Source organism: Aulonocara stuartgranti, assembly GCF_965226115.1.
Source record: "Aulonocara stuartgranti genome assembly, chromosome: 14".
NCBI lineage: Eukaryota > Metazoa > Chordata > Actinopteri > Cichliformes > Cichlidae > Aulonocara > Aulonocara stuartgranti.
The window spans coordinates 18,763,948-18,786,118 of NC_138950.1; the positions used below are offsets into that span (position 1 = coordinate 18,763,948).

General features: G+C 38.0%; 2 protein-coding genes across 4 annotated transcripts in view; both read left to right on the forward strand.

The window, feature by feature from the left end:
• The window catches only part of LOC309687686 (uncharacterized protein), a 236,000-nt gene that overhangs the window by 18,826 nt on the left and 195,003 nt on the right, over positions 1–22,171 (forward strand). The gene's annotated exons all lie outside the window — the stretch shown is intronic.
• On the forward strand, positions 568–22,150 carry ttc12 (tetratricopeptide repeat domain 12). 2 transcript variants are annotated; one of them, XR_014270717.1, is made up of 22 exons: positions 568–751; positions 1,036–1,193; positions 1,446–1,467; positions 2,386–2,463; positions 2,717–2,838; positions 3,073–3,132; positions 3,470–3,541; positions 3,886–3,946; positions 5,314–5,502; positions 8,341–8,410; positions 9,248–9,336; positions 9,720–9,888; positions 10,391–10,486; positions 11,347–11,410; positions 11,495–11,629; positions 11,801–11,893; positions 12,136–12,204; positions 13,803–13,904; positions 14,288–14,387; positions 16,216–16,444; positions 18,507–19,606; positions 20,751–22,150. XR_014270717.1 is itself a non-coding variant. In XM_082502186.1 (21 exons), the coding sequence occupies exons 1-21, from the start codon at positions 700–702 to the stop codon at positions 18,574–18,576; spliced, it is 2,100 nt and encodes a 699-aa protein (XP_082358312.1). In that variant the 5' UTR covers positions 568–699; the 3' UTR covers positions 18,577–19,814. The 2 variants fall into 2 exon arrangements, 1 of the variants encoding a protein (XP_082358312.1); XM_082502186.1 differs by lacking the exon at positions 20,751–22,150 and having other exon boundaries at positions 18,507–19,814.

Genomic DNA, 22,171 nt, shown 5'->3' on the forward strand with positions numbered 1-22,171 from the left:
AGAATTCACAGCCCTCTGTCGTTATATGTAATGTATGAGGGGCAATTTACAGCATAATATTTACTCCTTAAAGGAGTAATGGCACGAACTCATCACTAGTAATACTACAACAGCTGCTAGTATAATAAGAATAAATATTTTATTTTTCTTTTCATTGAAATAATAATAATTAATTAATTAAAAAGACTACTAATTTCTATGGTAGTGAGTGCTGCCTTCAGATACTTCCTCTAATCGGCGATTAAAGAAACATAAACATAATTATGTAACACAATGCACTTATTTTAGTGATAAAAAATATGTTAAATACCGCATTCATAACCATGACGGAACTAACTTACATTCACAATGAATCAAACACGTCTCAGTGCTATTTTGATTCAGTTTTGATTTAGTTAAGAATTACCCTTTTTTTTTCTTTAAAATTTGTCCCTCATTTATAACCCAGAGTAGTTAGCTAAAAGTAGTGTAGTTAAAAAGCCCCAGTTATTTACTTTCGCTGTTTGTTCCGGCTTCTTCTTGGCATTCTTATGACATAGCTTATTTGTGTAGTTTACGGGCGGGCCTGAAGGCATCACGTTGCTATGGTAACTCAACGCTGAAACCTGAGGGAGAAGTACATTCAGCGTCTAGCTGAGATAAAACGGAGCCACGTGTCTTAGAATCCAGCAAAAGCTGTCTAAAACGGACAAACACGCAATGGAGAAACTTGAAGACATCGAAAGTTTTCTGAAGAATGTTGATGAAATAAGTGAGTAATGGTAGAAGTATAGTTTACTAACGATATTAGCTAACACAAAGTTATTCTCTTGTACCCATTTTGCTAAGTTAATTAGCTATAAACGCTAAAAAACTATTGTGTTCAATAAATATTGAGCTCAAAACGCAAATGTAGTGTATACTTCTGTGCTACTGGGAACTTTGTTGGTTTGAAGGTGTAGATTGTTGAGCTATTTCTTTACTTTTAGCCCTATTTCAAATGCCAAAGTAAAGCCTCTTGGAAAAGATCTCTCTATTTCTTTGAATTCTTTTCAGGTCAGCTTGTGGAGGACCTAAGGTCTTCTGATGCTGAAGCCCAACAAAAAGCAATGGAAAAAGCTAATTGCTACATCACTTCCTTGGCAGAGCCCTGCAGAACCAAAATCAACAAGATGACAGTCAACACAAACCCACCGCCACTCCCTCCTTCCATAGTAAAGACATGCATGCAGTCAACAGCATGTGTCTTAGTCTACAACTCCTTGTATCTTTCTCTGTCTCTCATCCACTCTCTGACCCTCAGGCAGGAACACTACAGACACTACAAACAGCTTCTTGTTGTGTTATCCACCTTGTTCTCTCTTGTTCTTTAAGAAAAAGAACACGGTGTACATTAAGCAGTGAGTAGGTTTTGACCTCTTTGCTACTGTTATTGTTTTTTAAATTGTTTTTTTCTTCTTTTACAGACTCCTCAGACTGAAACTCCAGGTGAGCCACAATGAAAATAAATGTCTCTGTGGTTGTCAGTTGCAGTGATTGAAAGCACACTGATACTGTGCCCAATAATGAAATATTTCAACCAAAGAAGCAAAAACTAGTATCCATTTTTCAAAGATAAATTAATAAAGAACATAAATGATTTATTCCTCCCATGAACTACCATGCATTAGAGGATATGAATGACTCGAAATCAGTGATGTTCTTTGAGTTGATTTGTCTAGAGGCCCTTTAGTCAAGGAGCCTTGTTAACTGTTTAACTCACCAAGGACTTGCATTACATCATCAGTTTTACTGCTTAAACATATGCAAATAGGAGTAATCTCTAGGCTAGTGTACAGTATTTTTATATACTGAGAAGCGCTGTGATGACATCCCACTGAACCCAGCACCCTGAATGTGATATTCCATTTAAAACAGCTTTTCAGCCGGCACTTCTTTTCAAGTCGCCCGGGGGTAAAACTCATTAACAGTTAAGCTTCAAATGTGTAAAAAAACCTCACACCTCTTTGCGTGAATCTTCTAATATTGAAATTAACACACCATACACTGAATTCATGATGAGTAAGAAAAATAATCTTGTGCTCGGGGCTGAGAAAGCAAAACAGATTTTAAATTTCTCTGGCTCTTATTTATAGAGAATATCTAGCTTTGTGTGAACCCTCTTTGCATTATAAACACACACTCTGCACACTGTCTGGATCTGTGTAGTTACTAATAATGACTTTCTAAAACGACTGCAGTTTAAAAATAACAGAGCTTCTCAGACAGCGTTGGTTTGATTTTGTTTATTTAAATGGTGTGCAAACTCTCTTCATACTGTGCTCATTAAAAATGGCATTTTTTGACTATTTCCTCCTTTGTAGTACTCATGCTTAAGATTATTTTTTTAATTTCTGTTTTGATCAGAGAATTTCATGAAGATTATGGAGATGGATGCAGAAGAAAGGAAAGTTCGGAAAGCTGCAAATGTGAAAAAGGCTATCGGTTTGTGAAACTTAGCTACCAAACCCTCAGAGGTCTAATTCGAACTCCAAGCAATCAAAATATATGTATTTTTATTGTTTGTGTGTCTTTGCAGTTTGCATTTCTCCAAAATACAGGATTAGGGTTATCACCTGTGATGAATCAGACTTCAGAGGGTTCACCTGTTGTAGATGAGCATTTCTCTATAGTCATTGCTCTGCTGAGCTGACAGTGTTTCCTTTTTAAATGTAACTGCTTGTATCCATCCCTGCAGCGTTCAAGGACAAAGGGAATGAAGCTTATGCTCAAGAAGACTATGAAACTGCTGTAAAGTATTACAGCGATGGTTTGGCTGAAATCAAAGATATGCAGCCGCTGTACACAAACAGAGCTCAAGTAAATATCTTCAATCTATGCTTTACAATGAAAACACAGACTTCCCTTTTTTCTCAAGGGGAAACAGAGCAGAGATGCTTTTGTGTGTTTATGTGGACACAGAGTGCATTAGGCATCTGTGAAACAGAACTTTAGAGATTTTAAATTTAGAATCTTTGTTACCATCTGCAGTGAAATTGTAAAATCATTATGTTCCCTTTCAAAATGTCCTGTCTAATGTTTACATCTGTGTAGGCCTATATTAAACTGGGAAAGTACAATGAGGCCGTCAGTGACTGTGAATGGGCCCTAAAGGTAAGGTCTGCCGCATGTGTTATACTGAAGTCTAGTGAGCTCACCAGCAGTTTAGAAATATTCTCTAAAGAAACTGGGATGTTTGAAAAACTGGTTTAATTTGGTAATATCCTCAGAATAATGTTTTCTTTATGCTTCTACAGAATGTCAAAGACACAATTTTTGGGTGGGAGATGTGCTCTGTAAACTGTTCATGTAATTTTCTCCAGTGCAGTGTGTCTGAAAGTCAGGTTGAATATTTATTTCTTACTGTGCAAGTGTGCTGGAGTCATTAAACGACCATTATGTAGATAAAGAGGTTTATTAAGTAATCCCATGATTATTTCATTTCTGCCAGTGTAATGAGAGGTGCATAAAGGCTTATCTACACATGGGTAAAGCATATCTGGGATTGAAGAAATATAACGAGGTGAGTAAGAATACCTCTCATTACAGTTGTACGCCTGAAGTAGAAAGATAATAAGAATTCTCAAGAAATTATAAATATGTTTCTGATTAAGATAATGTGGACTCACAGTAATCATCTGTAAATCTAATTTCAAATTATTTCAATTTATTTATTCCAAAATAGGATTACATCTAACACAGATAACCAGTAAAGCAAGATTTATTGTATGAATCACATTAAAGTGCACTGTAGCTTTTTGCAAACTGTATACCAGCTCTGCTGAATCTAGAATCTTCTGGAGTCTTTAGTACATGATTGAAACACATTATATAGAAAGTGATGCAGAACATTTTTTCTTTTTTTAGGCAAGAGGCTGTTTTGAAAAGATAGAAGAAATTCAACCTGGGAAGGAAAAAATAGTGAAAGGTAAAGAACTATTTCCCATGGACTACGCTAGGAAAAGGTCCATTAATGAAAATCACCATCTTTGGTCATGTATCATCCAGAACTGTTTTAAGATGGGTACAGCACACATTTACGTTTTTCTTTGAAAAACATCCACAATATTTTGTTTTTTTTTTATACTTTGCTTAATTATTCTGTGAAAAGAGTCATATGTTTTCCTAACAATATAAAGCCATCATACTCCTCAAAAACATGACAGTTAGAGGAAGAATGCATCCGTTCATTTTCTTCCACTTGTCAGGGTAGCACCCTGTGGCAGCTGGGAGTCTATCTCGGTCTATCACAGGGCTAACACATAGAGACAGACAACCATTCACACTCACATTCACACCTATGGCCAATTTAGAATCACCAGTTAACCTACTGTAACATGCATGCCTTTGGTCTGTGGGAGGAAGCCAGATTACCTGGAGAGAATTCACACAGAGGGAGAGAACATGCTAACTCTACACAGAAAGGCATCAGCTGGATTGTGGATTTGAATTCAGGACCTTCCTGCTGTGAGGTGACAGTACTTAAAACGGCCCCGCTGTGCCATCCTTGATTAAAAAAAATATATATACATTTAAGTGATGAAATATCCATCCACATGAAATATTAATCAGGTAATTAAAGGGTTAAGCAGTATTTTTTAGCATACAGGACTCTTTGTTCTCAGTCTGATGGTAAGATGGCAAAATGCTTACCAGGCCAAAAGAGTAGAGTTGTATGTAGAGCAGCAGTGAGACATCCTCATGTCTTATCCTGTCAGTGACCAAAGATTAGACACTGGTTAGATCAGAAATAGTTTGAAAAGGAGGAGCTTGAGTGGAGGTGGGTTGCAGTGTGACTTCCTGAGGCAAATTGACTTTAGGCTAACTAAAGCAACTTAAGTAGTGGGACCTGTACCAGATTTGATGATCAGATTCATATAATGATACCAGCTGAGACCTAAGCTGATGTGACCTGGGATTATGTGGCCTGACCTGGTTTATCTGAACTAGCACTGTGCTCTATTTTGTTTTATTCCCAGATAGAACCTAACCTTCCTGCACTTTGTTACTTTAATGCATATGATGCATCAAGTTCAGTGTTTTACACTGATTTTGCTATTTTCTTATTTGGGCTATTAGGTCATATGCGATGTACCAATACATTTCTTATACATTGGCAAGTGACCTCTTTCTATTTGAGTGAATATTAATAGCAGGTGGTGGGTGTGGTAGTCATGCCAGGTTGACAGATGCACCACAGGAGACTCTTCTCAGACAGGGGCAGCTGCACTTACTGCTATGGAATAACTTACTTTCTCTTCTTGCTTCTCCATTCTCTTTTGTTCTCCTTTGCAGAATACCTGACCCAGGTTGATTTGGGAAAGGAGAAAGAGACTCAGGAGATAAAGGCAAGGGAAGAGTTTGACAAGGGGAAGAGGAAGGCCACAACAGTGGTGGAGCTGTTGGAGAAGCTGTCAAAACCCGGTCAGATTGCCCTCTACTACTGCGGAGGATTGGAGATTCTGTCACAAGCACTTACTGACTGTGAGTGTTCAAACAATTGTGTTTCTCCTTTAATCACTGTTTTCAGTTTTTTCTTGGTAGACTGCGTCTCCGGTGCACCTATTTGTTGGTTTTATGACAAACAAACAAACAAACAAACAACAACAAAAAACGGATTTCAGGCTAGATTGGATAAGAAGACTTGAAGCAGAAAAAGAGATTACAATAATATGCTCTAAAAGCTTGTGCTAATTACAAAAATGCTTTTTTAAGTTTTGCAGGATTGCTTCATGGTAGGTTAAATGCTTACCATCCATGAAGTCCTGCACCATTAGTCTTTGGTACCAGTGACAGTGGAGCAAGTGTGTAAATGGTGGCTGATGTCCATTAAGTATCAGCTTCGCAGACGTTAATGTAAAATGAAAGACGTGCCAGACATTGTTCCTTAGTTTATTTAATAATGATCAGTGCATTAATATCAATCCAGATTCCATATTGGCCAAGGGCATGTGTCCAAATGCATTTTCACTTTTATTTTAAATCAAATATTTTCTTAAATGATTGAATTTCCAGCTATTTTTTGTGTTTTCTACCAGAGACATGTCTAATCAAGATATTGGTTAATTAAAAAAATAATTCATTAATTTTAAGTACTGTATATTCCTTTTTCATCCTGCTTGTAGAGTGATGCAGTTTTGTTCTTGAATCTATAAATAAACAATGAATTGCTTCATTAAAAACACCGTTACAGTATGTTTAAAACTTAAGTATTTTTTTCGACATGCCTCGTAACGTTCTGTACTTTTAGATGTTGATGGTATAGAGATCAGAGGTTTGCTTTCTTTGAAAAACTACATCTACCTCAGTTGCTGCTGTGTTTGTGTTATTTGTGTTTATTTATTTTGTCAGGATGCTGGCTCAGTTAAAATAGAAGAGAATTAATCATAGCAGTGCTGAAATCCTCTATATATAGTCACGAAAAAGAAAGTTTTCAGGACCTCTGTGCAGTCCTGTAACTTGCAAGAAGCTTGATAGCTACATCCGAGAGCATTACTAGCATGTTAAATGTTAAATTTCATGACAGTAAAATTAGAAAAATTTTACTGTCTGGAAGGGTTACCACGAGAAAACCTCATCTCAATCAACGAAAGCAACATGCAAGCTATTGAATTATTGTTTTTTCACAGGACTGCCCAGTCTGCAGAGTCTTGTGAAAACGTTATTTTTCTTATAACTCTACATATAAAGCAACAGTACTTTTGTTAGAAACTGAAAAATTTTCCTGTTTATTGTCCCTCAACAGTGAAATGATATATCCACCTTTACATGTGAAACTGTTATTCAATAAATAATTTTCAGGCTTTTGTGCAGTGCCACTTCTGTGAAAATCTTTCATTTCTTCTTCACTGGTTCTTTTCAGGATTTCCTTATATAAAAATCCTGGAATTGCCACTCTGAAACTTTCTTTAGCGTCTAGTACAGACAGAAGTTTTTTTTTTCTTTTTGTTTTACTGTGCCTGGTGGAGCAGCTTTAGTGCAATATTTAACAAAGCATCCACGATAGAACTTGTCCATTTACTAAGCTCAGCAGCATTATTTCACTCTGTCCTGTCGGTCACTACTGAATGTTGGAACTTCTCCATTGACACACTAGATTTGTGACAGCCTGGCCCCGGGCACTCTCCATGGACATGGGCCTCAAAATGGCATGTTTATATACATTTCAGTGCAAGAAGTGAGCTGTTGAAAAGAAACATATCTAATTCCTTTTGCTTGGTGGTAGCACAGAGCTTGTTTCTCAAGGTTTTAGATAGGCAGGAACACACTCTTATGGGCCTGATTTCTTCTTGGGTGAAGTAGGGAATTGGGCGGCCAACCACTATTTCACCCCATGTTCCTGTTTGACAATGATACACTCAGGCTGAAAAATAACCGATATGTTTACCAAGTCCTCTGCAGTCTGAAAAGGGGCCACTGTGGACAGGGAGTAATTGAACTTCACTGGGTGATTCACCCTTCCTATTTGAGCTGGTGATATTTTTGTGAATGTTTTTGACCTGCCAAATAACTTTGAAAGTCCATGCTACTAATGTAACTCTTTTTAGTTATTGCCACAAGGCAAAAATGGCAGTTTTTTTAAATTCAATAGCAGCACTGTAACAGTATAACTCGCCAAGGTCAGTGGCTCCATCTGAAGTTTGTTTTTTTGTCTACTTATACTTTAAACATGTGGCAATGACGTGGTAATGAACTGCATCGAGTGTTCTGCTACCTGCATTGTAAATTTTCAGGTATTTTGACTGCAGGGGCAAGGCTGATGAAACTAATAATGTTTAAAGTTCACCACTCAGCAAACCATAAGAAGGTAAAGCACATCAAAATGAAATGGTAACTCTCTCTACTTCTTCTTTCTTTTTTTTGTTAACTTGTATGACTGTTTGTAACATAGGATGTTATGTTGCCCTGGGTATTGTCTGCCAAATTGCAAACATCTCTTATCAAATTTCACTTTTTTCTTCATTAGAAGAATAAAAGTGTCATGTCAAATGATATAATGCCTGTCTTACAGTGCCATTCAACAGAAAAGGGCAAAACTTACATAACTTACGACTGAAAGGATCTCAGCAGGGCTGACATTACAAGCTTTTCCCCCTAAAAGTACTCCTTCACTGCTCTGCTTTACTTCGTCTTCTTTGGTATTAGATAATAAACTGTTTCTTACTTTGCCTTAGTCTCTTAACATGTTTTATGTATTTTTCATTCCTGCCCTTGACTGTAAATCAGCCAGTGAAAAAGGTGCGTCTGCAAAATCTCTAAGCTGCCTGATGATGTTCCACTGCTTTCCGTCTTCTTACACCATATATTGTTCTCTTCAAACAGGTACAGGGCAGACCCTTTTCAGGCTGAACAATGGCTTTAGTATCATCGCCAGCAATGTCACGGTGAGAAGGTAAGGAGACCAGAGGGAGAGGTAGCAGTCAGCCCTCGGTGGAGCTTTGACAGATGGACTTAGAGGCAGGGGCATACAGAGACAATGATGGCATAAACTCGAGAGATCATTCACCGCCCCCTCTCCCTCCTCAGCTGTTTCTATGAAAGCCCAGAGAAGAAAAGATGATCACACTAGAGATTGAGATGAGTGCTGAAATAAGCAATGGCCCCCGTTCTGTCCCAGAAAGAGGTTGTGTTTTTGTACAAGATACAAATTATGACTCCCTCGTTTCAGATCAGTAAGGTTATTATTAACTTGTCACATGCTTTCAATGTAGTCCATTGTTAGCAATATCCTTTTTCAAGCTGGGACACAGTGTCCAGGAAGCAGAGGGTGCAAAGAAACTGCAGTCTGAGCTTGATGGAAATACTCAGTAAGGCTGCTGGTGTGAGCCAGATAAATCACCTAACACCTATGTGAGCCACGAAGCAGGAAAAGCCAGTGCCATTGTGGCCTGTCCTAATCACAAATTGAAGGGGCACTCTGAGTTTGGGTGCTCTTGGTCATTTCTGAGAGTTAAAGATAAGCAGGAAAAAAGGTCTAGAGTTCTTCAAAGTTACATTTTATGCTAAATATAGTATTTTTATTTCAAGGTGTCTTTCAAGCTCTTCACTTTTACATATATAGCTGAATCTAAAAAATGAATGAATATTTTTTTTGTGAGTGCCTTTTTAAAAAAATAAACACTGTTCTGCAGTAGGGTTGTTTCATATAAAATTATCAGCTATGTTGTCTTTGGCAACTGGGTTTTATGTTTACTGACATACTCACATTGCTTGTATAATTTCTCTGCAGTTGCCTGTTGGAGAAAACAAATGATCCAGAGAGTCGTGAGCTGTGTGTGTCTGTTTTTAAAATATGGAGGAGAGTTTGTTGTGGAAATGGTATGTTGACAACTGAGGTACACTTCAGTGTCTGTCCATGTATCATTTTACTGTCACCGATTTAGAAGGAAAATAAGAAAACAATACTGTTGACCTCTAAATTAGTATTGTGGTCTTTATGCACATCTTGTCAGTATTTTGTTGAACATGTTTTTTGTGCTTAAGATGGGTGACACATGGAATGTCTAGCATTTTGTGCAAGCCTTGATCATTTTTACACACTGTGTATTTGTAATATAAATACCTTCATTATCAACATAGGATTAATAATACAATGCTAAATTCATTAAAACTAGGTTGTTGTTTACTGGGAACTGACAATGGGACCACTGTGTCTAGTGTATCTGTCTCTTTATTCTTCTTTGTTTTTCCACTGCTTTCAGATGAAAACCAGAAGCTGTTGATGACATGTCCGGTCGCCACACAGTCCATTGTTCATTTGGCTTCATCGGAGCATGATGAAGTGGCGAAAGAATGTCTGGCACTGCTGTCGGTGTACTCAGAGATACCACGTGGCAGACATTTGGCCATTGAGAGCCTTGATTTGAACATGTAAGATATTACTTTATGTTGTCGGGAGATTCCACTAGCGATGACTCAGTTGGAGTGAAGATTCAGTTATTGTCCACCATAGTCAATCGCTTTGCAGGGACAGGGAATTATATATTATATAGACAGAAACAGTAATGCTCTTTTACCTCCTCCCTGCAGTGGAGGGACTTTAGTCTAGCCTCGGGCAATATGTTTGTTATTGTCACTCCAGGTGCGACATCATTTTAATGATATTTCAAGAACTTTTGTTCTGTCATTGCTCTGTTAACTCTGAGCAGCCCAAACAATTTGTTTTGCTACCCGTATACCTGCGGCTGAGCAGATTTTCAGAAAATGTAAAAAGAGCGATTTTTATTGTCAAAGTATTTCTGGCATTATTATCCCAGTTGTTGGTCCCAGGCTAAATGCCATCATTATGTGGGAACAAAATATTAATTTCCTTTAGTAATATCTTCTCCCTCTCTCTTTGTTTATCTGCCTTTGCTCTTATCTGAATGTAAAGGTTAGTGAGGAACCTCATGGTGTGCGTCTCAAAGCCAAAGAAGCAGCAGGAGAACACAGCGGTCAACATTCTGCAGAACTTTGCAACAGAAAGCCGGTATGATTCATTACTAACCCAACAAGTCATGATCACTTCACGCAGTCTTTACAAACTAATAAAACAGAAACAAGGCCTACAGGACACTCCTGTTTGCCTAGCACAGATTTACCTGTATCAGCAGAAGTCTAGAGAGAAATAATAATGTGTTATCCAAGCCTTAATTACTACACTCATTAAAGCCAAGGCTGCTCTGCTTCTGATCGACTTCAACTTAAAGATGCTATTTTAGTGTAGTATACATATAAGCAGTATAGATATCATACAGCATTCTTAACCTTTAGTATTGAATTAAAGGGAAAATGACTGTGCAGTGCAGATACAAAGCTCACAGCAAATCCATCCGACTTTTACTGCCTTTGATGTGGATGAGTGACAGTCTTCAGAGACATGACAGTCAGTGCTGTTTGACCACTAAATTGAATTGTCCTGTATCTCTTGTATGACTTGGACATTTTGTGCATTTGGGGAGTATTTACAATTGGTGAGGCTCTAGGGTTCGAAGATAAGTCACTGGACTCAACTGTTCAGCTTGGAAAGCGGTCCCCTCCTTTGAGGTTATACACAGTTTTCGTTTCTTGAAGTTCTTGATTTGCTTTCTTCTGTCATGCATGGCTGTGTATAACTTAACCTGACATCATTCTCTCACCTTTGACTTTATTCCCATTGTAAAAACAGCACACAGGATATTGTCAATTTGCTACTTCAGTGTGACAGTAGAAGACCTTCTGTCATTTTCCATATTTATACTCAGACAAATCCTGCTTTGCATTTGTAGCAGACATGTTTTTTAATATATATATATATATATGTATATATATATATATATATGTGTGTGTTATTTTTTTTTTCTCTTGCAGGTTTTGTATTCAGTTGAGAGATGTTTTGACAGACTCAGTCATTCTGCCAGTTACAACAATACTGGTAATATATGCAATTACTGGTTCACTTTATATGCAATTTGTGTGCATGTGGAAAAAGTACTCAAGTGTTTCCTGTATTTTTCAGAAAAATTTCAACACGTCCAATCAACATATACTTCCGTCACTGATATCAGGTCTCGGCTGTCTGGCTAGAGATGACGTCATTCGTCACAAGCTTGCTCATGATCCTGATTGTTGGAAGGCCTTTCTGGTTGCTGTTGTTAGTAATGGTTACACATTTGTCTCTTTCTTTAGAAAAGTGCAAATTGCTATTCATTGTGTTGACGTCATATGCCAAAGAAATTAAATGTCTTCTATAGTGTTGTCACAATGAGACAGAAAAGATGTCTGCTTATTATTTAGTGGAGGGTTTTATTCTCTCTCCACACAGAGGACATGCATTGCATCTGAATACAGAGAGATCCTCTACCCTTTACTTGGCTTGATTATGAACCTTTCAACCGTCACCTCCCCTGTTATCCAGGTAAGTTCTCAGGTTCTCTGACTTTTTTCCTGACAACTTGAGGAACAACATTCTTACTACAAAATTCATTAATAGTAATAAAATAAGATTGATAGATTAGACTATATCAAAAAAAAAGAGAAAAGAATAAAAGCCAATGGGAAAGGAAGCAGAAAGAGCAATTATTTGTTGTGACACCTATTTAAAGGTGAATTGAATGTGAAAATTGGATTATCCACTTTTCCATCTGTGGCTGTTTGAAGGAGCTTTCTGTTTCACTCTGCGACTCCTGTGTGGATCTCCTGAGGCATAACGACGAGGGAATCATAACTGTGAGTAAAGCTTATGCTCCAGCACTCTGAAGACTTTAACCTTAACAAAGAATATAGATTGATCAGGCATAACATTATGACCATGGACGTGTGAAGTGTACAGCACTCATTATTTCTTCATCATGGCTCCTTTTAGTGAGTGGGATATTGAGTGGGATATATCAGCTATTATTGTCAAGGTTGATGTTTTAGAAGCTGGAAAAATGGGTAAGCGTAAGGATTTGAGTGAGTTTGACAAAAGCCAAGTTGTGGCTTGACGACTGTATCACAGCATCTCTAAAAATATCGATCAAAAGGTCTAACTAAGGATCACTGGTGAACAGGTGACAGAGTCAAGCATGGCTAAGGCTCAATAATGCATGTGGGGCGCAAAGGCTAGCCCATGGGGTTCAGCTCAACAGACAAGCTACTGTTACTGAACAAGTTAATGCTGGTTCTGATAGAAAGGTGTCAGAATACACAGCGCATCACATTTTGTTGCAGCAGACCAGTAAGGGGGCCCATGCTGACTCATGCCCATCGCCAAAGCTCTGACATTGGGCTTGTGAGCATCAGAACGGGACCTCGGAGCAGTGGAAGAAGGTGACCTGGTCTGATGCATCATGTTTTTTCTTTTACATCACGTGGTAGATGGCTGGGTGCACTTACCTTGGGAACACCCAGCACCAGGATGCACTATGGGAAAAAAGCAAGCACTGTGATACTTTGGACAATATTCTGCTGGGAGACCTTGGGTCCAGCCATCCATGCGGGTGTTATGTTGTCATGCACCACCTTTATTATTACTATTATTGTGTTGCTATTTTGTACATTATATATTATATATATTAGCTTTGCTGAGAGGATCTGTAATGAGCATGTATGTTCCAATTATACGTTGGAAACGACAGTTAACATTTGCTTTAAAGCATTAGAAAGTTGTCTTTATGGTAAAATATTAAGTAATAATTTCTTCAAAACACCCTTCAAAGTTTTTAAAGATGCATTATTCACATTATTGCCAGTAGAATAGAATAGAATTAGAATTCAACTTTATCGTCATTGCACATGCACAGGTACAGGGCAACGAAATGCAGTTTGCATCCATCCAGAAGTGCTTTAGTGATATAGATATATTACAACATATATTAGCAATAATATAGATATAGTAGTGGCTTTAGACCAAGCTGACTGCAGCCTGAAACCCAGTCTGGTCCTAATTTGTTGTTAAGAATAACCTTCTTTGTGTCGGCAAACAAAGAGAAAAGAAGGAACAATTTTTTTCATCACTTTTGTTCTATTTTGTCTACTGCACACCCACATATTGTGTAGTTTGTATCTTCAAAATATTAAACTGTGCTTTCAAAATCCTGGATAATACAGTGCAATTTAGACATTTTAACCTGCAATGAGTTTCCAGTTTGTAATAGCCTTATTTTTATTATTTTCTGAAAACACCCTTTTTCTTCAAATGTTTTTTTTCTGCTAGTTTTCCTTGCCCCATAGCAGTTTTTTGATAATCTGCTATCCAAATTCTCTGCTTTGTTTTTCAAGCCTCTACTTTTTTCAGTCTTGTATTATTTCATTTTCTAATGCCAGAATTCTTCATTGTTCTCCAGAGAGCCACAGGTGTGCTAAGCACTGTCCTACCCCAGTCCTCACAAGCCGTTCAGCATGTTATCCAAAGGGAAATGGTCAAAACCATGTGCAGTCTCCTGAAGGTGGTAACTGTGAACACTAATCTACTGCTCAAATGTCACCATAGTTATCTGCTTCTTCTTGTTGAAAGATGTCATTGTATAACACATATTCATTTCATAGTAGCGCATGCAACTACTTGCCCCGAATTCGTTGCTTATTTGTGAGCTTGGTTATTTGTCTTGTGCATTCATGTTTTGTATCATGTATCATCAAAGCAACACAAAATGCAACAAAGCCAGAGACCCAAATTTTCTCTATATATACATATTTTCCGTAATTCCACTAAAAGACAGTTTTTCTTCATATTTCACGTGACCTCTGACTGTCACCATAAATTTAATGTTTATCCACATTCTTTCTGCTGGTTTTAATGTCATTGTTATTTTTGTGCTTGCCTACCCAGGGAGCCGGGCAGACTGCCACTAAGTATGCCATTAAGACTTTGACAGTGTGCACTGCTGCCAGTCACTTGGCACGGGAGAAGCTGGTGAACTCTGATAAAAGTGAGGAATGATTGACGTGTTGGTTTTAACAAGCTCCTTCATTAGTCCATGAATATAATTTGAGTGCTGACCTAATATTCAAATAAAGTGTGTGCATGTGTGTGTTGATTCACATATGAGGACAGTAAATACTACATCCACTGATTTTTAAAAAAATTCTTTAGGTGTATTTAAATATATTTAATATACAGTGGGGCAAAAAAGTATTTAGTCAGCCACCGATTGTGCAAGTTCCCCCACCTAAAATGATGACAGAGGTCAGTAATTTGCACCAGAGGTACACTTCAACTGTGAGAGACAGAATGTGAAAAAAAATCCATGAATCCACATGGTAGGATTTGTAAAGAATTTATTTGTAAATCAGGGTGGAAAATAAGTATTTGGTCAATAACAAAAATACAACTCAATACTTTGTAACATAACCTTTGTTGGCACTAACAGAGGTCAAACGTTTACTATAGGTCTTTACCAGGTTTGCACACACAGTAGCTGGTATTTTGGCCCATTCCTCCATGCAGATCTTCTCGAGAGCAGTGATGTTTTGGGGCTGTCGCCGAGCAACACGGACTTTCAACTCCCGCCACAGATTTTCTATGGGGTTGAGGTCTGGAGACTGGCTAGGCCACTCCAGGACTTTCAAATGCTTCTTACGGAGCCACTCCTTTGTTGGCCGGGCGGTGTGTTTTGGATCATTGTCATGTTGGAAGACCCAGCCTCGTTTCATCTTCAAAGTTCTCACTGATGGAAGGAGGTTTTGGCTCAAAATCTCACGATACATGGCCCCATTCATTCTGTCCTTAACACGGATCAGTCGTCCTGTCCCCTTGGCAGAAAAACAGTCCCATAGCATGATGTTTCCACCCCCATGCTTCACAGTAGGTATGGTGTTCTTGGGATGCAACTCAGTATTCTTCTTCCTCCAAACACGACGAGTTGAGTTTATACCAAAAAGTTCTACTTTGGTTTCATCTGACCACATGACATTCTCCCAATCCTCTGCTGTATCATCCATGTGCTCTCTGGCAAACTTCAGACGGGCCTGGACATGCACTGGCTTCAGCAGCAGAACACGTCTGGCACTGCGGGATTTGATTCCCTGCCGTTGTAGTGTGTTACTGATGGTGACCTTTGTTACTTTGGTCCCAGCTCTCTGCAGGTCATTCACCAGGTCCCCCCGTGTGGTTCTGGGATCTTTGCTCACCGTTCTCATGATCATTTTGACCCCACGGGATGAGATCTTGCGTGGAGCCCCAGATCGAGGGAGATTATCAGTGGTCTTGTATGTCTTCCATTTTCTGATGATTGCTCCCACAGTTGATTTTTTCACACCAAGCTGCTTGCCTATTGTAGATTCACTCTTCCCAGTCTGGTGCAGGTCTACAATACTTTTCCTGGTGTCTTTTGAAAGCTCTTTGGTCTTGGCCATGGCGGAGTTTGGAGTCTGACTGTTTGAGGCTGTGGACAGGTGTCTTTTATACAGATGATGAGTTCAAACAGGTGCCATTCATACAGGTAACGAGTGAGGGACAGAAAAGCTTCTTACAGAAGACGTTACAGGTCTGTGAGAGCCAGAGATTTTCCTTGTTTGAGGTGACCAAATACTTATTTTCCACCCTAATTTACGAATAAATTCTTTACAAATCCTACCATGTGAATTCATGGATTTTTTTTTCACATTCTGTCTCTCACAGTTGAAGTGTACCTCTGGTGCAAATTACTGACCTCTGTCATCATTTTAAGTGGGGGAACTTGCACAATCGGTGGCTGACTAAATACTTTTTTGCCCCACTGTACATCCTAATTGCCTTTCATTTACTATTTCACACAGAATTGTCTATAATACGTCGTTTGCTGAGCTCCAGCTGTGACGAGATGGTCTCAGGAAATGCAGCCCTGTGCTTGGCCCACTGCCTTGATTTGGAGGGAGTTGCCAGTGACCTGCTGGGCACTGATATTGTGCTGTTGCTGCTGCAGCACGCTGCAGGAGATGCTAAGAGGACAGCTGTGCAGCAAAATGCAGCAATAGCTCTTGGGAAGTTGTGTCGATGTGAACCCAGGTACCCTCTCACCCTAATCGATAAAGCCACGTAAACAATAGAACCAAGTCGCTCACCACGTATTGCTTTGAAGCTGATGCCATGTTGCTCCCGGACATTACACGCTTCCTAGGTGGCATTTTAATATATTTACTAGCAGGTCTTATGTCAACCACCCATATTCACTCTCATTGATAGTCACGTATATCAAAGTTTATTAGTAATAGTTTAGTCAATATAGTTTATAAATGACCTAACTTTTAACCCCGTTAAATTGGTTTTCATGGATGCCTGGATGTTAAACGTAATTGTTACACCTGGTAGAGCAGTAACCCTGATCATTTTATTACAGATGAAAGGATTTAGACAGTTTTTAACTCTCAGTGTTGCCGCACTGATCGTGTGACAGCGGAGTTTGGGCCCAGGCACGGCTAATGACGTCAGATTTAAAGACCGGATTAAGACTCGACTGTACGCTGTGTTCGTGTTTTCCTGCAAAACAATAAGTTCCATTGGAGCAGCCCTTCAACGCCTCTCTCTGTCTCTCGCTAGCAAAGTTGACCCAGACAACAAAGTGAAGCCAGTTTTCGGCTACGAGCCCGACACTGAACCCGATGCATTAGCCAGAGGTCCCTTTACTATGGTTCAGAGCTGCGGACCTGTTTTATATACCCGTGGAATAGTTTTCTATATGAGATCGCTGCAAAAAGTGCAGCCTTACCTAATGTCCACCCTACTGTTACTCATTTATATTAAGATTTAAAAATCTAGTTGGTATTGGTATGGTGAGTAGCCTTCAGTAATAGTAATAAATCACACAGCAATAGTACATTCATGTAGTTGTAAAAAACATGATAATATATTAAGTAATCCAACGTTTTCAGAGTAACATTGAGTAACGTTACAGAATTCGTTACAAAATACATTTTGGGGCATGTATTCTGTAATCTGTAGTGAATATGTTTTAAGGGTAACCTTCCCAACACTGAGCATTGATAGTAGAGGTAAGAGATATAGCCTAAATATTATATCACAATATTTCAAGAAATTCATGAAAAGTATATTTTTGATGATACAGAAAAAAATAATGGCTCCGTTACTGATGCTTGCAGCTTGCAGGCAGTAGCATTTATTTCAGTGTAAGTAAATAAATCCTTCTTTTCCTGCTGTAATGATGAGGCACAGCCTAATTTGAAGTGCAAATCTACTGAAACAAGAACCCAGCAACAGCAACATTATAGTGTAATAGTAGTGTCACAGCATTATATCCAGCGGCACAGCAAAAGTTAAACGTAAGCAAAAAAGTAGCCTACGTAGTGTTTTCACTGAAAATTTCGGTAAAAATATAACATGGCTATTTAACAGTTCAGTTTAAAAATAACTAAAATGACTTAACTTTATAACTTTTTGGAAGCCTGTGATAACACTGAAAAATATTTTCTACTTTGGATTTTTTTTTTCATCTTTGAATGACCTTTAAACCAGCAGCTTAAAGCACTACTTTTGCAAAGAAATCATAAAATTTAGCTATCAATTATTTAATGAGTTTAACGAGCTCTTTTTTGGAGTAGCATTATTTGAGGATTTTATAAATATTTGGGAGAAATTAATGTTTTTTTAACAGTCTGTAAAATAAATGAGAAGAAAGCCCTTCTAAGGATCTGGAACATGTTAGGTTAAATATTGTTTCTCTGACTCTCACTGAAGAGTGAAATTTGAGTATGAACATCTATCTACTCATAAATCCACGAGGATATAAATAAAAAGTGATCACGTTCTTAGCTAAGCAGTGATGTGTCGCTGTGGGCCATCATCCACTATAGAACCTCTGCGATTATGCAAGTACAACTGGAATAGTACACTTTATAATAGGAGTCGGCAGCGACAACGTGTCTCTTTATTCCTAGAAAGACTAAAATATTCCTCCAGGCTGAAGCACTTGCGTGTGACTGTGTTGAGGATGTGTTAGTCTTCAGTTCCTGAGCTCACACGAGTGTAGTTATAATTGAATGCCAACCAGCTGAATATATTACTGCTACTTTCTTTTGCAAAAAATCCCCCAAAACTTTTTCTTCTTTTCCAGACACATGAGCAAACTTCGAGAACTACACGGCCTTGAGATTCTGCACTCGTGTGTAAAGCTCATCTCATGAACCCCTGACCACACATTTTATAATATCCTTCCTTGACCCCAGTCTTGTTTTCTCCTGTATTCTGTGTTAGGCGTTGATACTTGCTTACCTTTGGGTAAAAGTGAAAGTAAATGAAAATGAAGACGTGCCAGTCCTGGTTGTTTATTAGTCTTCCTATTTATTAAATTTCATTTAAGATTATATTGATTTGCTATTACAGAAAACCAAGTCTGACTAGAGATTCATTAAATATTTTCTGTATTTCATTTGGATTTGAGTCTCCTCCGTTCTCCTTGTATTTAAACACTGAACAGTGTTTAAATACACTGTTCAGTGTATTAGAACAGTGTATTTAAACACTGAACAGCTACAATATTCTGTGCTTATTTTTCATGGAGGTATTTCATGTATGAATCACCACATAAGTGCACCCAGTTATACCTTGTTTATCTGTAACTTATATGATTTGAATGCCATTGTTTTATAACATCAAATATCTGCTTCTTGTACAGTTGAATAAGCTGTATTGTATTGTTGTATTTTCAAGGATTGATATTGACCAGACAAGGCAACATTAACATGGTGATGGTATTTCTATTGGGAAATTGATTAGAAAAGTGAAATATTAACATGTTTATACTTCTTGAAACCTTTAGATACAGTTTCTGGGTTGTTGTTTTTTTACATTAACATGTAGCATTTTCAGTACAACTAATTGTATTGTTGCCCTATAGTCAGAGTTTCTGATACATATTGTTTAAAATTCCTTATTGAATTCGTTCATCTTCTAACCCATGGCCATGTAGTTGTGACTGTAAAGAGGGAGGATTACTGTGAAATCGAATCCACGTATAAATGAACTTCAGAGGACAAAAGCTCCCTGCATGGGATGGCACCATCTGCTAGTAACTGCAAACAGCTGATACCTTCTGCTCAGGTGGATTAAACAGTAATAAGAGCATTTAATCAGCGGGACTGATAAATCGCAAACAAGACAGAACAGAAATGAAAATGCTTCACTGTTTTATACTAGGACTCTTTCTGCTTCCAGGTATGTACTCACAGTTGTGTTTATTTTCTCAGTAAAGTAACTTAACTTAATGGTGAGCCCTGTATACTGCAGATTAATCAATTAATTGGCCAATTTAATAAATTATTTCTATGTTAGATAGAATATGTTTGTTTTTTGCAGCTTGCAGCTATATATAAACTGCATACAGTACACATATATGAGCTGTAAAGTTGTAATACTTAAAATACAATATACTGCTTAAAATGTAAAAAATATTAAAGCAACATTAAAAAATACAGAAATGATTATTTATTTGTTCATCAGAAGAAAATACCAAAATAAAAACAACAAAGAGTAGTCTGCAGAGTAGAGTAAAGATGCCGAAAATAATAAAATAAAATAGCAGCTCTTTGAATAAATTAAAAGAATTTTCCTCACATATATATTTAATTGTGTGTCATGCCTGGTAGATGGATAGATACATAAATGATATTCTGGCTCTTACATTTTAATTTTAAAGTAATTACCTAAATCAGAGGAATACATTCATAAGTTAAGGCGTATTACATTCATAAGACTACTTTGTTTAGCTTTATGATAATGTTTTAATATAATCAATATTAATTGATTTTTCTTTCACACCCATTCTATGTGTGACCTGTATGTGTTACCCTGTATTTAAATATATGATGTTATGGTATAGGTTTTTTTTTTTTTTTGCTGTTTCCTCAGTTTGCCGTAGAGTAATAACTCACAATATTAATGTGCAAAGATTAATTCAGTTTGTAAACTGGCTGATATCAATGCTGCAATTATCAGTGTAAACATCAGACATTTTCTATCTTATGCATACATGTACTATAGCAGCAAGGCTCTTTTTCTAACACTATTTTAAACTTCTTAAAATCACCAGCAAGGACAAGTTATATGAGGGCAAGACAACCTCTCCAATAACTAAAACAGTGATGCTGATTTAAAATGTTTTAACCTCACTCAGTCACTCGGTCTTATTTTGAATACCAGGTGTTTGTACTAATGTGATTTTAAGACTTCAATAGTACTAAACAGTAACACATTTATTTTATTTATTTATTCATTTTTGTGCTATTTTTCATGCTAGGTTTAAGAAACAGAGCCTCTAGGGAGGACATTTGAGTGACATGTTTTGCTTTTGTCTTCGTAGTCAGGGCAGAAAAAGAAGATTTCCAAGGTTACTTCACAGAGCAAACAAAAGGCACAACTGTCACAAAAGATCTGCTTCTGAAAAATGAAAACACAACTGGTCATGGCACAGAAGCAATACCTACAGAGAAGACACATCAACATACCGCAATGGCATTGACTGCCAAGTTTCCAGAGGCGGTCTTGCTTGACACCAGACTGACAAAACCTTATAAGAAAAGTCTAATAACAAAGGCGTCAGCTTTAATTTCCCTACCAAGCTCAAAGCATTTTGTCTCCAGAAATGGGAATAGCTCTCTCATATTAAAGAGAGAGCCGTCGGCTATGAGGATTGACACTGAATCAGAAAAACTATTGATCTCTAATTATGAAAAGATCTCATCATCTTCTGCGCAATCTGCAATAGAATTAATGATGAATGACACCTCTGACCCAGAGGGCAATTTGACTGCAGAGGCAGTGAAAGCCCCTCCTTGGTTTCACACTCTTCTTGATTACAGGAATCAAAGAAACACTAACTCTGTTAAGCTCACATCTGCTGATGGATCCCTGAGACCTCCAGCGCTATCTGCATCTCATTCTCGTGTAATTGATAACCTGGATGCAGCACGTAATGACAGCAGTGACAAACAGTCTCAAGGCAAGGAAACCACAAACCTGAGAAGAGACCTGTATGGCTTGGGCACAGTGCAATCCATCTTTCAGAATGCTACAGCAGAAGATTCACCGAGAGGAAGCACAATAACAAACTTGTGTTTGACCTGCCTGAAAGATCAAAGGCCAAGCTCCACCGGGAAAGCTGCACTGTCAACTCATGGCTCCCCTGACAACAGTAAACTTACAGCCTCATTAACCAGTTTATATCAACAGTCAGCTCGAGTGCAAGAAGAAATGTTAAACAGAGACGTCAGTCATGCAAACCTCACCAAGCACTCCAGTTTCAGCGAGGGAGGAAGTTTACCTTACGATCAGACTTTCCTTTCTTCTTCCTTCAGTAACACTCAGAGTCATACTCAAAGCGTTTTGAATGATTCCCCAAACATTTTTTTTTCATCAGCTCCAGAAGCGGTTGCGTTTCACACACGACCTCTTGCTGAGGTGTCGTCAGAAACAAAAGAAGACACCAAGAAGCAATTGAGGCATACCTATCCTAGTGAAGCTTCTGTCAAAGAGAGACCCGTCTCAACATCTACAACATTTTCTCACTCATCAAAATCCTTTTATATTGCAAGGAAACCAGTAGAAAGTGGAGAAAAAGAGCTGTATGAAAAAAAAGTAAGCACTGGGGTCCCGCAGTCAGACCTGATATATTTCAGTAAGAATAACAAAACAGCTTCCCACAGTGTCTCAACAAACTTAAAAAGTTTCATTCAACGACAGTCTTTGGACATCAGCAGTGGGCCGGTAAGCAATATGCCTGTT